This window comes from Loxodonta africana, chromosome 3 (assembly GCF_030014295.1).
Source record: "Loxodonta africana isolate mLoxAfr1 chromosome 3, mLoxAfr1.hap2, whole genome shotgun sequence".
Classification (NCBI taxonomy): domain Eukaryota; kingdom Metazoa; phylum Chordata; class Mammalia; order Proboscidea; family Elephantidae; genus Loxodonta; species Loxodonta africana.
In genome coordinates, this window is record NC_087344.1 from 86348269 (window position 1) to 86366271 (window position 18003).

Below are 18003 nucleotides of genomic sequence, written 5' to 3' on the forward strand. Positions count from 1 at the left end.
AGTGCACTCTGGCCACATAATGGATACAGGAGAGAGGGAGGCCACTCTGGAAGCTGCTATAGTAGTGCAGGGGAGAATGACATGGCCTATGCAAAGAGGGGCAGTGAGCGTGGAGAGAGGTGGACAGTTTCAGAGGCACTTGAGGGAGGACCGAGGAAGAGCAAGGGCTGTGGCGGAGTCAAGGATGAGGCCTAGGTCTCTAGCCGGGGCTGTAGACAGAGGGGTCATTCACCATGACAGGGTACACGGAAGGACCAGAAGGCTTTGTGGAGAAGGAGGAAGAGAGAGAGGTCATGCAGACATTTGTGAGAGATGACCAGTGGGGCATAAGGGTCAGGAAGTCAGAAGTATGAGCTGAGGTAAAATACAGATCCAGAAGCCTCCATTCATTGATTCAACAAATGTTTACTGAATACTTACATGCTAAACACTTTCCTAACTACTAGCCCGGAAAAAGATGCTCTGAAGCTTACATTCTAATGGGGCTGGGGTGGAGGAGAGAGATAATTATCAAAGGAACAAACGAATAAGTAAGAAATGCTACGCAGAGATTTTAAGTAGGGCGATGTGAGAGCGTAATGGAGTGGCCGCTTTAGACTGGGCATTCGGGAAGTCCACTCTGGGTGACAAGGAGGCGGCGGATGTGCAGATCAGGCGGAGGCATGGCAGTGGTGGGAACAGGAAAGAACTGAAAGGCCTGTGTGGTGAGAGCATGGTGGGAAGCCTGGTGAGAGTTGAGGTCGGAGGGGTGACAAGAGGCCAGATGGCCAGGCAAAGCCAGGATAAGGAGTATGGATTTCAACCCAGGGCAGCTGGCCCATTGATGGCAATGGAAACAATGGAAGTGAGGAGATCAGCGAGGAAAGCTTTGTAAAATACAGAAGAGGGCTGGAGGCAGAAGAGGGCAGAGGAAGGCAAGCCCACAAAGGAGATTGAGAAGCCAGAGAGGTAGAAGAAATCCTGACATCATAGGGTAGTTTCTCAGTGAGGGAGAAGCAGTCAAACAGTGCTGGAGAAGAGGTGAAAAATGTGCCCTGGATTTCATAAAGAGGAATCATTGGGGATGCTGGCAGAGTAGATTCAGTAGAGGACTGGGAGTGGAAACCAGATGGCAGGAGCATTAGACGTGAACAGAAGGTGAGGAACTACTGACAGTGAGTGTAGACAACTCTTTCATGAAACCTGGATGTGAAAAGGAAGAGAGACACGGCAGTGGCTGGGTGACAAAAGTGGCACCTAGGAGTGCTTTGTTTTTTTAAGAAATGGTGATCAAAGAATACATAAGTGACCCTGGGAAGGAACCTGAAGAGCAGGCATTTAATTGGAGGAAAAAGGTCCTTAGGAAGGCAGGTCGGCTGGGATTCAGAGCCCAAATGGGGAGAGTCACCAGCCCCAGATAAGAGATGGAACTCTTATGACATGAGGTAGAATAGTGGGATATAATTAAGGCTGTAGGTGTGGTTGTTCAAAGCTTGGGAGTTCCTTTTCTGTGAAGGAAAAGGCTGACTTTTGAGAGAGAGACAGGAGTGGACTATGATGTGTGGTAAAATAGAGAAGGTTGAAAAAGGGTGTGGAAAATGGGATCAGCATGGGAAACTCAGGACTTGGCAGGTGATGCTAAGTCCCTGATGGGGGTGGGGACAGTGAGTTCACCGCAGAGCTGAGGTGTACTCTTCTGCCTCCTTCTTAGCACTAGGGATCAGATCAGCTGCACAGAGCACTGCCTGAATGGGGTTTAAAGAAATGCTCAAATGTGTACGTGGGTGGTGGGAGCCAGGGCAAGGACTGTAATGCTGGCTTTACAGATGTAGACGCCAAGTGTCCACTTAGTGCTGCTGCTGTGCCAGGCTTGGGGAAACAAAAATAAATATGAACCAGAGTATGCTCAAAGTCAAACCAAAGCAGAACTGGGGCTCAAACTCAGAGCTTTTGATACTTGGCTGTACTTTCCATTCCACGGCACTGGAAGATGATGGCCGAGGACCCTGAGAGCTGAAAATAGTGAACTTCAGTGATATGACTGTGATGAGGTCATGAGAGCTCGACGGAGGCAGCTCACTTTTCAACAAAGAGTCACAACTGCCTTTCACACCTCAAGCATGACTATTTCAAAGCCCTCCCCAGCTATAATCCTAGGAAGGCCTCACTATCTTAAGAGGCTAAGTATCAGATAAGGAAAGAGACCTGGAGGGAAAGTGATTGACAAGAAATCACACCAAGCATCAGTCAGGAGACCCGGCCTGCAGATCACTGCTTCATTTGTTCAACCCACACCTACTGAGCTTCGGTCTGCCAGGCACCATGCTAGGCAATGGGGTCATGGGGGTTAATCGAATAAGGTCCCTGGATCCTCAGAGCTCAGGCTAGGGCATGAGACAGACACAAGCAGATGATTTTATACCACAGCATGATGGTGGTGGGGCAGCCAGTTATCTGAAGGCAACTGGGACCTGCTCAGTCACGTTCCAACAAGTGTAGCTGAATTAAAGGTCAGCCACATATTAGATGGGGCAGGGCTGCATCCCCAGGAAGGTCTCCTTCTCAGGGTGACCTCCGAATCAGGCTTCACCATTTCAGACAGCAGTCGGGTTGAAGGTTACCTCTGATTATCTAGAAATAAGTGGCTGCCTAAATCAATTAATCACGAGCCAGCTGAGGCTGTTACAATGGAATGAGCCCCAGACTAGAGTCACCTGGGGGTGTGGGTTTGAATCCAGGCTCTGGAGCTTTGTAATAGTGACCTCTCAGTGGTCCCTTAATCTCTCTGTGAGCTGTCATCTCAGCCTCCAAAACGTACCCTGAATCTGGCCATGTTTTCCATTCCTACTGCTATAACCTGAGTCCATGGCACCATCGTCCTTCCCTAATATTATTGCATCAGTCTCCTAATTCATCTCCCATCTGGTCACTCCATGACTTAAAGACCTCCACTGTCTTTCTTTTGCAAGTAGGGTAAGTCCAAGCTGCTTACAGGGGCCTGTACAACCCTATAACACTGGCTTGTGTCTACTTCCCTGACCCCATTCTCTCCTCACTCAAAACTCCTCAGTCAAACATGGCGCTCCTTATTCCCTTGAACACGCATCTGCTATTTATCCTGCCTGATTTACTCTCCCCCACACCTGTGCAGGGTTGCTGCCTCCTGCAGGGCTGAATGTCACCACTTCAAAGAGGCCTTCTCCTACCACATAGCTAATGCATCCCTCCTCAGTCCTCTGTCACATCACATACGATACATGCTTCACAGCCATCATCAGTGCGTGAAATTGAGTTGTTCATGTACATATTTGTTGTCTGTCCCTGAGGCAACAGGCCAGCTTGAAATATAGGCAGTCCCCGGGTTATGAACTAGATCAGTTCCTGAGTGGTGAGTCTTTAAAAATTTGTAGTTAAGTCAGAGCAGGTATATATGGTTCTTCTTTTTTTGTTGTACTTTAAATGAAGATTTACAGAGCAAATTAGTTTCTCATTAACAATTAATACACATATTGTTTTGTGACATTGGTTGCCAACCCCACATGTCAAAATTCTCCCCTTCTTGGCCTTGGGTTCCCCATTACCAGCTTTCCTGTCCCCTCCTGCCTTCTAGTCCTTACTCCTGGGCTGGTGTGCCCACTCAGTCTCGTTTGGTTTTATAGGCCTGTCTAATCTTTGGCTGAAGGGTGAACCTCAGCAGTGACTTCAGTGCTGGGTTAAAAGGGTGTCTGGAAGCCATACCCTTGGAGTTGTATATGCTTCTTATTTAGCCTTACTTTAGTGCAAGAAGTAGCCCTGGTGTTACAGTAGTTAAGGAGCTTGGCTGATAACCACACCCACCCCCGCCCCCTCCTCCCCCCGCAAAAAAAAAAAAAAAAAATTAGCAGTTTGAAAAATCTTATGGAGCAGTTCTACTCTGTCCTATAGGGTTGCTATGAGTTGGGACTAACTTGATGGCAACAGGTTTGGTCTGGGTTTGGTTAGTTCAAGAAAAGGCTTAAAGGTTTTCAATGATTTAAAAGCTGCACATACAGCAAGTAAAGGTGATTGGGATGAAGAATTTGTTGAGAGTAGGGGTTGGTTCAATTGTTTCAAAGTGAGGGCAAATTTACATAACATTAAAGGGTAAATAGAAGTTGTCCGTAAGTGGGACATCTGTAACCTGGGGGCTGCCTGTATACATGTTGACTGAGTCTGTCTTCATCAAAACATGGCAGAGCTAGACACTTTGAGAATAGTGGTTAGGAGCACAGATTTTGAAGCCAGTCCACCTGGTTCAGACTCTTGGCACCTGTTATGACCTGGGGCAAATTACTTCAGTTCTTTGTGTCTCAGTTTTCTCATCTGTAAAACAGGGATAATAATAGTAACCAACAGTAGGACTGCTATGAGGATTAAACGAATATATGCATAAGTGTTTAAAACAGAACCTGAAACATAGTAAGCATGCAAAAAATTAGCAATTACTATATTCTCTGTTCCCTCAGTACTCCACTGTCCCTATCTAATTTGTATTATTTATACAGTAATTAAGGAGCACTGGTGGAGCAACAGTTAAGTATTTGGCCTGCTAACCAAAAGGTTGGTGGTTTGAACCCACCCAGAAGCTCCACAGGAGAAACGTCTGGTCATCTGCTTCCATAAAGATTACAGCCAAGAAAACCCTACAGGGCAGTTCTCTGTCACATGGGGTCCTTATGAGTCAGAATCGACTTGACAGCACCCAATAACAATATACAGTAACTAGTATTTCTTGTGTTCAACTTTCTCACGAGACTACAAGGTCCCTGAAGATAAAGACTGTGTCGTATCTTTCTTTGTGTCCTCAATAGCCAGTAGAGCTTAGAGAATGGATGGAGGGTGGGTAAGAGAGAAGGAGGGAGTGAGAAAAGGAGGAAGGATGAAAGGTGGGCCAATCAAAAAGTCCAGGATGTAGCCATATTTTTAGACAGACATGACCCCTATCTCTTTGTCTGCCTCCCCACCTACCCCAAACACCAGAAAAGAAGCTGAGTCAAGTGACTATCAGTTGGTTTCCACCTCATTCACTGATGCAGGTACCACGCTAGAATCCCCAAGAAGGGCATCCCCTAGGCCTACCTCCACTGATCTTCACAGCATCCCTTTGCCATCTGCAAGCCTTTGTTCAAGCTGCTTCTGCCTCCTGAAGTACCTCTTCCCACACATCTATGTCCATACGTCTGATGTACCTTTCAAGGCCCAATTCAGTGGCTCCTTCCCCAGAAATCCTTCCCCCATTTTCCAGCTAAGGGTAACCTCCACTCCTGACAGAGCTCTGAATCAGTTCAGTCATGGCCTATGAAGCAAAACCAGAATAGACCCTAATTTTTACAATTTGGGTGATACGGAATAACTGGAACTGGAAAAATTACAGGTCTAAGCCCTGGAATAGGAGGCTGGGAAAAGGTATAGCGAGCCCTTTGCAGAGCCTGATGCGTGAGACTGGATTATTGGCAGGACTGTGGAGAGCGATACACATTCAAAGCAGCGCAGTCGGCTGCCATCTTTGAATGAAGCACCTCTGTTTCGAATCTTCAAAATTCCAAGAGCAAGAGATTTGGTTGCTATGCAATGCATACGCTGCCCTTATTTTCTAAGAGGGAGATGAGGTTTCTAGCAGGGTTTTGATGGGTAGTATTTCCTGTTCTGTTTATCATTCTGGTTCACTCAAATCTGTTCTGGTTTTGCGTCCTTGGCCTTGACTGAACTGGGAAGAACCAGTTTGAAGTCCCACCTCCTGAAATCTCCCTGAAGATGTTATCTGTCCCTTTGTCATGCTAGTTCCTTGCACTGTACTTGTATCCACAGCTTATTTCCCCTACTAAATGTGTACTCTTCTGGGCCAGGGTTCGTATCTGCCCCTGTGTTCCTGTGCCCAGCCCAGGGCCTAGCTTGGAGAGACTTTGGTGAGCATTTGAACTGAACTGCATCTAGTATATTTTTGACAGAGCAAAGGACGGTATTTCAGCTCTTGTGTTTTCATTGCAGTGACCTACCTCTGACAATGCTTAGTTTGTGAGGTGAGAGGGGTGGCTTAGGGATTGCATCCTTCTTTTTTTTTGTGGCAACTCCTGTGACGCTTCTGTTCTTCAGAACATCTGTTCCCCAAATCATGACTGCCAGGTTCTTCGTGTACTTGGAATCTCCTTGGGTAACTTGTAGCTGGTGCCATTTCTCCTCATCAACCCAAATCCCGCTTCCCAGATGGACCTGAACAGGATAAGAACACCAGCATCTGTTTAGTCTGACAGGAGGGCAGTTGGAGGCTTCTCTTGGCCTTTAGAGAACATTGTTACACACCTGTAATTGATTCATGCTATAAATACCAAACAGACTCTCTTCACGCCTGATCATAATAGCTATCATTTACTGAATACCTGTTATGTGCCAGTCCTTATTCTAGTGGTTTATATTCGCCATCTCAAATATGCACAGCAACCCCGGAAGGAAGGTACTATCATCATTTTTTTTTTCATTTCAGTTGGGGAAATCATGTTCAGAATGGTGAGGTGACTTGCTGAAAGTCACTCAACTATTATGTGGCAGAGTTTGGATTCTAACCTATACTCATTTTATCCCAAGGCCGCTGAGAGCCTTATCAGCAATACACATGCTTACCTCCACTCTGTGTTGATACTTTAGAAAGACCTGTCTCCCCTTAATATGAACATTCTGGGACACACATCCTCCTAGCACAGGGATTCTCAACCTTGGCTGCACACTGGGATCACCTGGGGAGCTTTAAAAACCTCTGATGCCAAGGTCCCGCTCCCAGAGACTCTGATTTAATCGTCTGGGTGTAGACGAGGCAACAGCACCGGTTAAAGCCCCGTAGGTAATTACAGTGTTCAGTTAAGTCTGAGAACCACTGTCAGCTGGAGTGCGGAGTGCGGCTGACCAGGCGCTGCCACCAACTGCAGCGTGGTTGTGCGAGCTCTCTTCCGTCTCTGAGCTTCAGTTTCCCTATCTATGAACCTGAGGGTTGGATTTTACTTATAAGTTCCTTCTGGCTCTGATTTCCTATGATTTAAAACAAAAAAATTAAACATGACCACAATGTACCTGGTCTGATTTTGACAGCACATCACACAGAACCCAAAATTATGCTCTCTATAAGGGAAGCAATCAGAACATTTCAGGGCAGAGCTGATAAATTCAAAAGACCCAGAATGATCTAGTAATGAGCTACAGACTTAAAAAATTTTTTTTTCTCCTTTCCAATTCTTTTAACAACTCACAAACCATTTACTAACATTCACCATTAAAAAATTAGTTTTGACTTTGACACTGTCACTTATGTTGAGTTTCTGTCTAATCTATGTAGGATGGACATGGTCAGGGAATAAATTTCAGGAGAGTTCTGGTCTGAGAGACTGCACACTCCCAAACTGATGGCAGGTTGGCAAGATTGTTCAAAAATGACCTTTCTACTGCATCTTGGCTTGGGAAGGAAGGTGGGCACATGCAGATGGGCAGCCAGGTCGGCCAACAACACTTCTTGCTTCATCAATTACTGAGGTTTTGCAAACATCAAAAAAAGGAAAAAAAAAAAAAGGCAACACAGTCCACCCACAAATGCCAGTAAGTAAACAATCCACCTGCCATGTCTGACTTCGCCTCCTTTGGCTCAAAAGATCATTCAGACTGCTGCAGGCCATCAGATAACCAGATCCACCTGGCCTCTAAGCGCTACAAACTTCAGTACCACAAATGTGTCTGTGTGGCTCAGGCGAGATAAGCAACCCTGGAATGAGGTGTGCTGCCTATGTCTGGCTGGGCAACACCAACCCAAGGTCAAATCTGGCCTTTTCTCTGCAGTTAAAACTGTAGGTGGCAGACTGTGCGCCAGATGGGGCATGCTGGAGACAAGTTTCCTGCTGTTCCTTGCTGGACCTCACTTTACCTACCTTGGTGACACTCTGGGGCCAGTCACCCACACAGGCTTCAGGCCTTCCTGAGATTGGGGAAAAACAAGGAACTTTGAATCAGATTAAATTCAGAGTCAGAAAACCTTAGATGGCAGACAACTTAAATTTTTTCAAAGATATCTGTTCTTTTCTATGTCGAGCCTTGCTTTGCTGTAATCTTTTATTATTCTTAAAAGAAAGATAACAGTCATTTTAGCCAATGCTCTATAAGGGGAAGGGGGTACTAATATTTTTTGAGCACCTATAATGACCCTCATATGTATGCGAAAGCTGGACAACGAATAAGCAACACTGAAGAAGAACTGATGCCTTTGAATTACAGTATTGCCAAAGAACATTGAACATACCATGGACTGCCAGAACAAACAAATCTGTCTTGGAAGAAGTACAGCCAGAATGCTCCTTAGAAGTGAGGATGGCAAGACTTTGTCTCACATACTTTGGACATGTTATCAGGAGGGACCAGTCCCTGGTAAAGTGTTGGCGAAAAAGAGAAAGACCCTCAACGAGATGGAATGACACAGCGGCTGCAACAGCAGGCTCAAACATAGCAACGATTGTGATGGTGCAGGACCGGGCAATGTTTTGTTCTGTTGTACATAAGGTTGCTATGGGTCACAACCGACTTTACGGCACCTAACAACAACATAATGAGCCAGGTATTTTTTTTTTTTATTGTACACTTAACTTATTTAATCCTCATAGAAATATCAAAAGACGAAAATAGGTAGAAATTATTATTTCCATTTTACAGAGATTCAGGGGGACTTAATTGCTTTTCCTAAGACATACAATCAGCAAAGTTTGGGACCAAGAATCAAATCCAAATCTGGTGACCTCAAAGCCTATGCTCTCCTGGCCATCCCTGCCAGTGTCACAGTGATGCTGATATGGTTGAAACAGGTGACTTCTAACACATCAATGTTCGGTTAGTTTTCCTTTCAAATTCTCCCCTGTACCTGCCTGGACATTTCTCTTACCAGCACTCAATTGCAACTCATTGCCACTGACAGGAAACCAGCAGAAAGACCATGGGCTGGCCTCCCTGCCTCCAATTCTGCTCCCTCCAACCTTTCCTGTCAACACTGCCACAGTAATTTTCCTAAAACATCGCTTATCTACTCCCGCAGCTCCTTTCAACTCTGTGATTTTTTATGTCAACCCTCTGGAATCTTGAATGGTTCCTTGTTTCCTGTCACATCAATATCCAACCTCCTCAGCCTGGCTCTAAGACCATTTAGAATCCCATTTCCGTGAGACCCACTAAACTTGATTTCCCACCTATATCCGTTACTTCACTGAAGCTCCCCAACTTTTATTCAATTCTACTTTCAGTGTGCTGTAACAGAAAGGATGGCCTCCGGAGTCACCAGGTCTGGGTGGAACCCTGGCTTTTCTACCTACTAGCTCTGTATCTTAAGCAAGCTGCTTTACCTCTCTGAGCCTTACCTTCCTCAACTGTAAAATGGACAGACCACTACCTAATTCACAGATGTGTTCTGAGAATTAAATGAGATAACATCAATAAAATGGCAGAGGGACAACATACATCCAATACCTGTTATACCCTTTGCCTTCTGCCCCCACCCATGTCTCTGCTTCTTGTGCCACTCCCCTGTCCAGGAGTGAATGCTTTCTTTTACGTCTTCTTAACCCCACCAATCTTCCAAGCCCAAATTCAAATCCAGGAGATATTCCTCAACTACCCTAACACTCATTTCTATTGCCTCTGAATTTCTAACCCACTTAAGACCTTTACCACCTGATTCAGCCCTTTACAGCCCACGGCTTTGCTTCTTCTGTGGCCTATGGAGCGATCGGGCAAGTCTGAACACAAAGCAGTAAGAAACTGATGGGTATATTTAATGTCTTAATGCTGCTGGTTTTCAGTTCTGATGAGCTGTTGTTCCTTAGAGAAGACAGTATTTTTCTGACATTCAGTAGAGTACAAGGCCAGCTTTATAGCACAGAAGGAAACAGCCCTGGGTAAGACCAATCACAGGTATATGCTAGCGTGTTTCAGATAGGGCCCCAGAGGTCAGCAGAACATCAAGAAGCATTAGCCTGGGAACCAAGAGATCTGGCATTCAGTTCCTGCCCTGCCTCTAGCCTGCTGTATAATCACAGACAAGTCCCTTCTCTAGATGTGTTTTCCTATGATTACTAATATAAATTAGACTAAAATTTTATGGTCTTTACAGCTTTACGATTCAATGAGTTTTTCTAAACAATCTTAGACAAAGAGAAGCAATACACTAACTTTTATGGTAAGACCTATTCATGTAAACCACAGCAGATTGTTTGACTAAAACGTTAGCCTTAGGTGTCAATGGAGAGCACTAAAATATGGCATCTGACAGATGGGACTTGATCAAAAAAATGTCTTTTTGATGTGTTTTGTAGGATAACACTCGTTTCCTACTAGGAAATGGATCCTATTCCAGCGCTATAGAACTCGCAGAGATGTTAAAGCCTCTCTCTGTTCTTTGCAGACAGAGAGGAGAGAGGTTCAGAAACTACAGCAGAACAATGACAGCTACTTCTGGGATGTGAGACTGCTGCTCTGGGGGCCGTCATCCATTTCCCGTGTGTCTTGTTCTTTCCTCCCCATTGCTAAGTCTCTGCCTAACTGCAAATTGTAAATAAAAACTAGGTTAGTTTTAATAGCAACATATCAGCAAAAACTAATGAAAAAAACCTGTCATCTGCAGATTTGATGGTCAACTGATGTGTGAAGAAGTCAGTGAGGTTTCAAAGACATATATTCTGGGGGGAAAAAGCAACCTGTGCAAAAGAGGCCCCCCCCCCCAATAATGCTCAGAAATTGCCCATCAGCTTTCAAAGCAAGAGGGAAATAGGTTCTCCTTGGAAACTAAGGAAAACTCTCTAGTCACTTCCAGCGTGATCACGACTAAAGGGAAGAAACCAATGAAGACAGAATAGTCTTTTCTTTTTTATCTTCAAGTAGGGAAGGTTCACCAAACTTAGCTACAGAGTCCTAGAATCATAAAAGGCCTATGGAGAACATCAACCCCATCCCACCTTCCGCTGATAGAGAGGCCGAGCCCAGAGAAGGCAAGGACCCATCCAAGGTCACACAGGTAGGACCAAGGTAGAGCTGTGCCTAGAACTCTCGCTCCAGGCTGTCCACGTCCACTCTGTCACATCACCTCTCCTTTGCCAAGCAGACCTGTACAGCCTGCTGGCTAGAGTAAAGCAAGGCAGAACGGGCCTATGGCCTGCTCCATCAGTCCTGTCTCTGCAGGGGAGGAAATGCTAGTGGGAGGCGCAGGGAATGGCAGCACATCCAAGGGAGCCCTGAAGACTAACAGGTTTCATTTCCCCAGCTTGACAATATTTACTTTGGCTCAGGTTGGTCAGTTGCAGGGATATATCTGGACAAATCAAAATAAGAAAAACCTTCTCTTTCTCATTAACCCACTGGGGAATGACACTGGATAAGCAGAGGCCTTTCAAAGCATAAGGCAAGAAAAATGGGCTGAAAAGATGACTCTTTTGGGAGAACTGAGTGTGATGTCTATAGCACATGCCCACTGCCACAGTGGCAAAGAACGTAACACTAGAGCTGGATTTTACCAGTACCTGGACAAAGGGCACCAATACATGTCTTCCCAGACCATTCAACTGGATGTTATAACAGCTTCTTGCCCTGCTTTTGCCACTATATCATCATGTGACTTTAAGACTTTCAAAGGTCATTTCTTTAATTTGCATCCCTCTATCAATGTAATTCCTAATAGCACTTACATTTTCTTTCACGATTATTTCCAAGGGCCTTACAAGAAACTTTGAGGAGTTATATGTGATCCTAAGGACTGTGGGCTAACCACCACTGAATGCACAGTTGAGAGCAGCTTAGGGACAGGAAGCACTTTTCATTTACCTCTGGATCCCTGGTATCTAGCACAGGGTTTAGAACACATGGATACTTGGTAACTGGTGAATGAATGTAGACTGAGTTGTTATCTGTAAGTCAAATATTTCATTTCTATTTCACCTTTTACATTGTATGCATCTGGTTTCATAGGGGGTAGGACAAGTTTCATCAACCTACCGTGGCTTTTTTTTTTCTTTTTAATCTTTCTCGCTATTATCGTGAACTGTTTAAAATGTAGTTTCATTTTCTTAGTTGTTTTGGTACCTCCCCCACCCTTTTTATAAATAGAAGAAGAATGAGTCCAAGCAAAGCTACACTAGTGACAACACATGAATTCCGGAAAAAGTCACACCGCGCTAGGCCAGGAGGCAGACCAGTCCAGCTCCCATCATACTCTCCACCTTGACTCTGACTAACACACCACTTGCAGGGAATCGATATTGAGCTGAGAACACTACCTTGCCATTGTCTAGGATATACTTGTCCATGACAGGCGCAGGAGCGGGGTAATAGGACGACGTATTTGCTTCCTCACTGAAAGTGCTCCGTAACTCCGGCTCGGGCTCGAGACATTCTGACTTTACTTTTTCCAAGTCAATGGCGGGACCTAGGCAGTTAAGAAAAGAGATCTGTCTAGAACTCCAAGGAAAATAAAACGCAATTTTTTTTTTTTAAACTATGCATCTATCAGCACACAGTGACACCAAAACTGAAAAAAAAAAAAAAATGCTGGCTTATTTTTGTCCATTGGACTACACTTAAACCCAGCCTTGAAAATAATATAAGGTATGAATGTCACAAGGGAAAAGGTGGAAAACTGGAAGACAAGAATGAACTAGACTCTAAGAATGAACACAAGAAGCACTCTCATCCGGTGTCACTGTCTAAATGGAAATTCGGGGACTCAACTTCCTGTACAGCAAAGAGGTTCTATTAAGACTGGGTGGAAGAAGAAGCAGTGGCAATTACTGGAATATGCAAATTGTGTACTTTCCAAAAACCCCACAGAGGAAGCACCAAGGCTAGAAAAGCAGTGGGCCTATCCGACCCCACACTTAGTATCCAGGCTACCTCTGCACTTCAACCAAGAAATTAAAATACAGTAGAGATTAAGCAAGCCCCTGATTGCCTGATCCAGCAGCTACCTGATTTTTATTTTAATGCAATCAACAAAAATTACATGCGGTTTAAACAGCTAGATAAATGGTGGAGGTTTCTAAGGGGGATCTTTTTTCTTCCATTGGCTTTTTAAAGTGATGGACTACTTTTAAAAATCACCTATTGTGTCTTGATTACCAAAGGGCAGAGAAACAGGATGAAATGGGTAAATAAGGCCGAATGATTTGATTTACTTTTGTGGGAGAAGCAACACCAAAGGCCAACCAAGAGTTTAGCATGCCGGAAATTCTTCCTATTCAAACATTTCAGGAGTTGACTGGGATGGGAGGCTTGGCTACTTCCGCAGGGGCTTGCCATGACTGTGTATATAATTTAAATAACTGATGAATTCATGGTCCAACCTTCTCTTATCCTAACCAGGTGGCCAACTGGGTACAAAGCTCTTGATATACTACAGCCCCGTACAACAATCAGGTCGCAATTCTATGTCCAACTGCCACATCCTAGACTTTGGCTCGTGGTAGGGAAGGTATTGGTGGTTTTGTCACTAAATTCATCATGACAAGGCTTCCTGGAATGAGAATTATCAATCCTGAGTTGCTGGCAGTTGCCATCTGCAAAACAGAATCTCTGTAGTCTCCAAAGATTTAGGGTTAAGCCTTGTACCAAGCTAAATGCAAGATGACTGGGGAGTGGAACAGTGTAAATAAGAGCATGGCCAGCCCTGGCAGAAAGCTCTCAGGTCCCATCCTTGGCTCTGCTGCTTTAATTGTTGGACCACGGGCACTGAATTACAGACAACATCATAATAGTTTTGACAGCATCTCCCAATGGTGCATGACCTGCTCAAGGGCTGGGCCTAGGTCTTATTCTGTTCTTTGTCCCCAGCACCTGGCACTGAGTAGGTACTCTCCCAATGTTAAATGAATGGAAGAATGACAAAAAAATGAATGAATAATTCTAAAACTTCAGAAGCAGATACCAAAGTTTCTCCTCTCTCTGTGTGGGATCTCAGGTTGAATGTCTAAAGTGCAAACAAATTCAAGTGGAGCATTTGATCTTTTCTTAGACTGGGGAGGAGATTATTACTTTAGGTTGCCTAAAGAGCATGAGGTCTCTTCCTGCTCTGACATTCGGTGATAGGAGAAAGGAATGGTTGAGAGGAGGAGACAGCTGCAGCAACTGGCTCCTAGGTGATCTTGGGCAACACCAAGTCGCTGCTCTGAAGCCTCATTTTCCTTCTATAAAAGGCTGTTGGACAAGAGAATGAATCCAGTTATGACTTCAGTCAGGTTCCCTCTTATTCACCTCCACAATGGCTGACAAAGGGATCTTTCAAGGGACAGTGTCCTTCCTTGCTTAGGCTACCCGTTATCCTCAATATTAAGTTGTCCCACTCCATAAACTCCTTAAGGCCCTGAACAACCAGCCTCCTCCCTGCCTCTGTGGCTTACTTCTTGCTCTCTCTGCTATGCACCTATGCTCTAGTCGCACGGAATTCAGGTCCCACAGGCCTCTGTGCCTTTGGATGTGCTGTTCTTTTGGCCCTGAATGCCACCTCATCTGCCTGCCAAGCCCCTGGTCAGACTTCAGGATGCCCCTCAGATGTCTCCTTCATGAGGCCTTTCCCTGATTACAGGTACAGGTCTTAGACTGCTTGTAAATAGCTACTAGCAAATCATGTTTGCGATCATCCACCTTCTTGTCTGTTTTCAACATCAGACTGTGAAGCTCTTCAAGGTACAGACCATGTTTTACTCCCTTTTTAATCTCAGAGCCTAGAACAGTAACCGGGACATTGCAGGCTCTTGATAATTTTTTCCTGAAGAATACATTCAATTTAAGAGGGAGGGGAGAGAGAGCTGGCAGGGATATTTAATAGACTGGGGCAAAGATTCTGAAATAAAGGCCTGCTGCTCACTCAGATGCTTGGGGGTGTTCTCTCCAACTCTATAACCTTTCATGATGTCTATGAAGTCTGCATCAGGGCTGTTAAGCAGAAATCAGAAGCATCTAGCCAGGAGAATGGACGATTCAGATGGGTGTAGTTACAGACTCTGCTTCCACACTGTCCACAGAGGGACATCTAGAAGGAACAGGGGCTGAGTCACCTCTCCAGCTCCAGCTCCTGCTGGTCCCCTCCCCTTATAGAGACTTCATTCCAGTCAAATTAGCCTGCCTAATCCTCTCCATACACCTGCAGCTCTTTTCTGCCTCCTAGTCTTTGCTTGTGCCATTTCTTCTTTCCTCTGCGCAGAACATTCTATCCCCAAGGATGCCCACCTCTCCAAACTCCACCAGTCATTCAAGGCCTGATTCAAATGCCATCTCCTCCATAAGGCTGCCCAATCCCCTCAGATGGAGGGAAAAAATCCTCTCCATTCTTTTGCTTGGGATTTGAGTCAGAGACACTAGAGTTTAAACACTGGGTTTGCCACTTACTGTTGAGGTGAGTCGCGATCTTCAGCAGGCATCGTCCCCTCTGAAGCCTTTCCCCACTCCTGCCCCCTCCACTTCAGACAGCAGAGCTCTGCCCTCATTCGGCCCCTCCGCACGCCTCTACTCCCATTCTGCCGTAATAATCAGATGCACTCATTTGCTTCATGCCTGTCTTCCATGTGAGGCATGAGGGCAGGCAGGGACTGTGTTATTTGCATGGCGGAGTCTAGGTTCAAATTCTATTCTCAAAAGATTTACACAGGAATACTTAACCTCTCTAAATTTATTGCCTCACCTGAGAGAAGGAGTGACAACAGTGACTTGGCAAGACTGGAGGTTAAATGTGTTAACCACATATGAAATATGATTAATTCAGAAGCTGGCAGAGTGGTGGCTCCGGAAGCACTGGTTCACTCCCCTACTGCCCCCCTCACACGCGTGCACTAGACTCACTCTTGCTTTCATCAGCCTATTCCTAAGTGTGGGTTCTGTGCACTGAGGTTCCTGCTTCATTCTTTGCCTGTAATGTCTAGCACAGGCCCGGCCAAGAGCAGGTTCTCAATGCTCCGCAGCACACACACCCTCCGCTGTGCTCACCGTCTTCTCAGGGACTGACATAGATCTGGCAAATGACTGAGGCTACTGTACTGGGATCTTCTGGCTCCAGGAAATTTATTTCCTGACATACTTGGTCAGTACTGTTTAACAACCCGGGCGTGGCTACTAGGTGCTGGGGGCACCACTCTTTGTGACAACTTCCTTCCACAGCATTGTATGCAGAGGTACCTCAGCTTCAGCAAAGGCAGCAGCTCAAAGAACCAGCCAGAGGAATATCTGGGAAGAGGTTCTTCAGGAGTCCTAGGTGGGAATCCCAGCTGTTAGGCAAGTCACCTAACCTCTCTGTGCCTCAGCTTTGCTACCTGCAAAATGAAGGCTCATAATGCCTCTGAAAGAGTTTAGCTCTGTGGAGCCATGGTAAGACAGAGACTCAGAAAATGGCAGAAGAATGAAGGAATGATTCGATCGATAAAGCATGGTGTTTAGCATTATAGAATCAGGAAGAAAAGGAACAAAAAAGCCTGTGGTTTCTTTGGGGAGGGGATGGTGAGCCTCTAGTGCTTTTAATTTAAGAGGGGGGAAAAAATACCTCACTGCAAATTTCAGTCGGCTCCACCACTGATGTTGGCAATTTACATCTCATTACAACAAATGCCTCAGATTGCTGTTTTGCTTTTAAAAATTTCTGAGGCATTGTTCTGCCTCAAACACATGTGACCAAATTAGCCACAATAATAAGCACTTGCGCTAAGAGACAGCATTGTACAATCTGGCGCAGATATTTTAGGTAACAAAGAAACTTTTTTCACTTTGTGGTAAGAGGAGGAATTAAAAAAAAAGGCCTTTTGATCCACTTGCATTCTGGTATTGACACACACTTCAGGTTTATTTTGGGGAAAATATACTTTCCATGGAGAGAAACCTCCCAGCTGGTAAAGGAAGCTTTTAAAAAAGTATCAAAAGCAGTACTTGCTTTTCATTCAATCATTCATGAACATTTCGTAACGCAATCCCTGACTGAATACCAAGATCTAGGCCCTGTAAAAGGCACCGGGGACCCAGGGACAAATAAGGCATCTCCCAATTCTAGAGAAGTTCAGAACTGAACCTGGGAGATGCTATCGCGTTGCATTACAAATAGCTGTGATACGACAGTAGAGCACTGGGTTTACTGTTAGAAAAGCTGGTACGAATCCTGGTTCTGTTATTATTTTTACCTCGTTAATCCCCAGTGGCCCCTTCCATAAAAGGGGACTTGTGGCACAGAGTAAGGGGCTCTGTGAGTGTTTGTTGGCTCAATGAATAAATGAAATTACACAATTCTCTAGTCTTGTCTGATCTTAAATGGGACTCTGTTCTTCCTGAAAACCTTTCTAAAAAGTTAATGCTTGTGCGACTTCCAGAAAGTTTAGAAATCACTCATTTCTTCGAAATACATATGTCTGGACACTAAAATACCATTCCTGATTTCTGCTGAAATTGAAAGGCTGGTAATTTTAGATTTTGAAAAAATGAACCAAATCCTTCCATTTGCTTCTACAAGTAAATAGGACATTTCTGTGTTATAGGTATAGTTCCAGTTTCTTCTTAAGTGCAAAGTGAATCAAATCAAAATTCTTAAATGCACACAGAACACCTGTTGGGACACAGAGGCACCCTTGGTTTGGTGGAATAAAGATGAGTCTGCTTTGGTGAGAAGGACCCATCATGGCAACAGCTATGTAACAATGAAGAAGGTAAACAAGGGCCTTGGAAGGAGATAGGAGACAACCCTGAGGCAGGCAGGTGGGACTCCCTCTGCGGACAGCTTACAGCAGTACATCACTGTCCCCCATCGGAAGGCATCAGCCACTCTCACCTTCTGTTGGAGCCGCATATCTGCTTCTTAGCCCCATTTGGCTTCCGGTGAGGGCAGGAACGGATCTGTCCTTTGACTCACTCCTTCAGTGAGAATCTACTAAGCACATACTAAGTGCCAGCCCTGGCTAGGTTTGTTGCCTTGAGTGATTCCCAGTCCAGCAGTGGAAACAGATAACAGAGCATTACCACCCATATAGCTGGTAT

At 45.0% G+C, this 18003-nt stretch overlaps 2 protein-coding genes across 5 annotated transcripts in view; both read right to left on the bottom strand.

Annotated features, from left to right (window-relative positions):
- Window positions 1–18003, bottom strand: part of AGBL4 (AGBL carboxypeptidase 4) — a 1457453-nt gene that overhangs the window by 260770 nt on the left and 1178680 nt on the right. The gene's annotated exons all lie outside the window — the stretch shown is intronic.
- Window positions 1–18003, bottom strand: part of BEND5 (BEN domain containing 5) — a 55603-nt gene that overhangs the window by 6734 nt on the left and 30866 nt on the right. For 2 of the 3 annotated variants that reach the window (XM_064281940.1, XM_003411093.4), the window contains 2 exons: window positions 12282–12430; window positions 5994–6207 (listed from right to left, as the gene is read on the bottom strand). In XM_064281940.1, coding sequence (XP_064138010.1) covers window positions 5994–6207; window positions 12282–12430 — 363 coding nt within the window. Of the gene's footprint in view, window positions 1–4247; window positions 4321–5993; window positions 6208–12281; window positions 12431–18003 lie in introns of all 3 variants that reach the window. The other variant, XM_064281939.1, reaches the window with a different exon arrangement.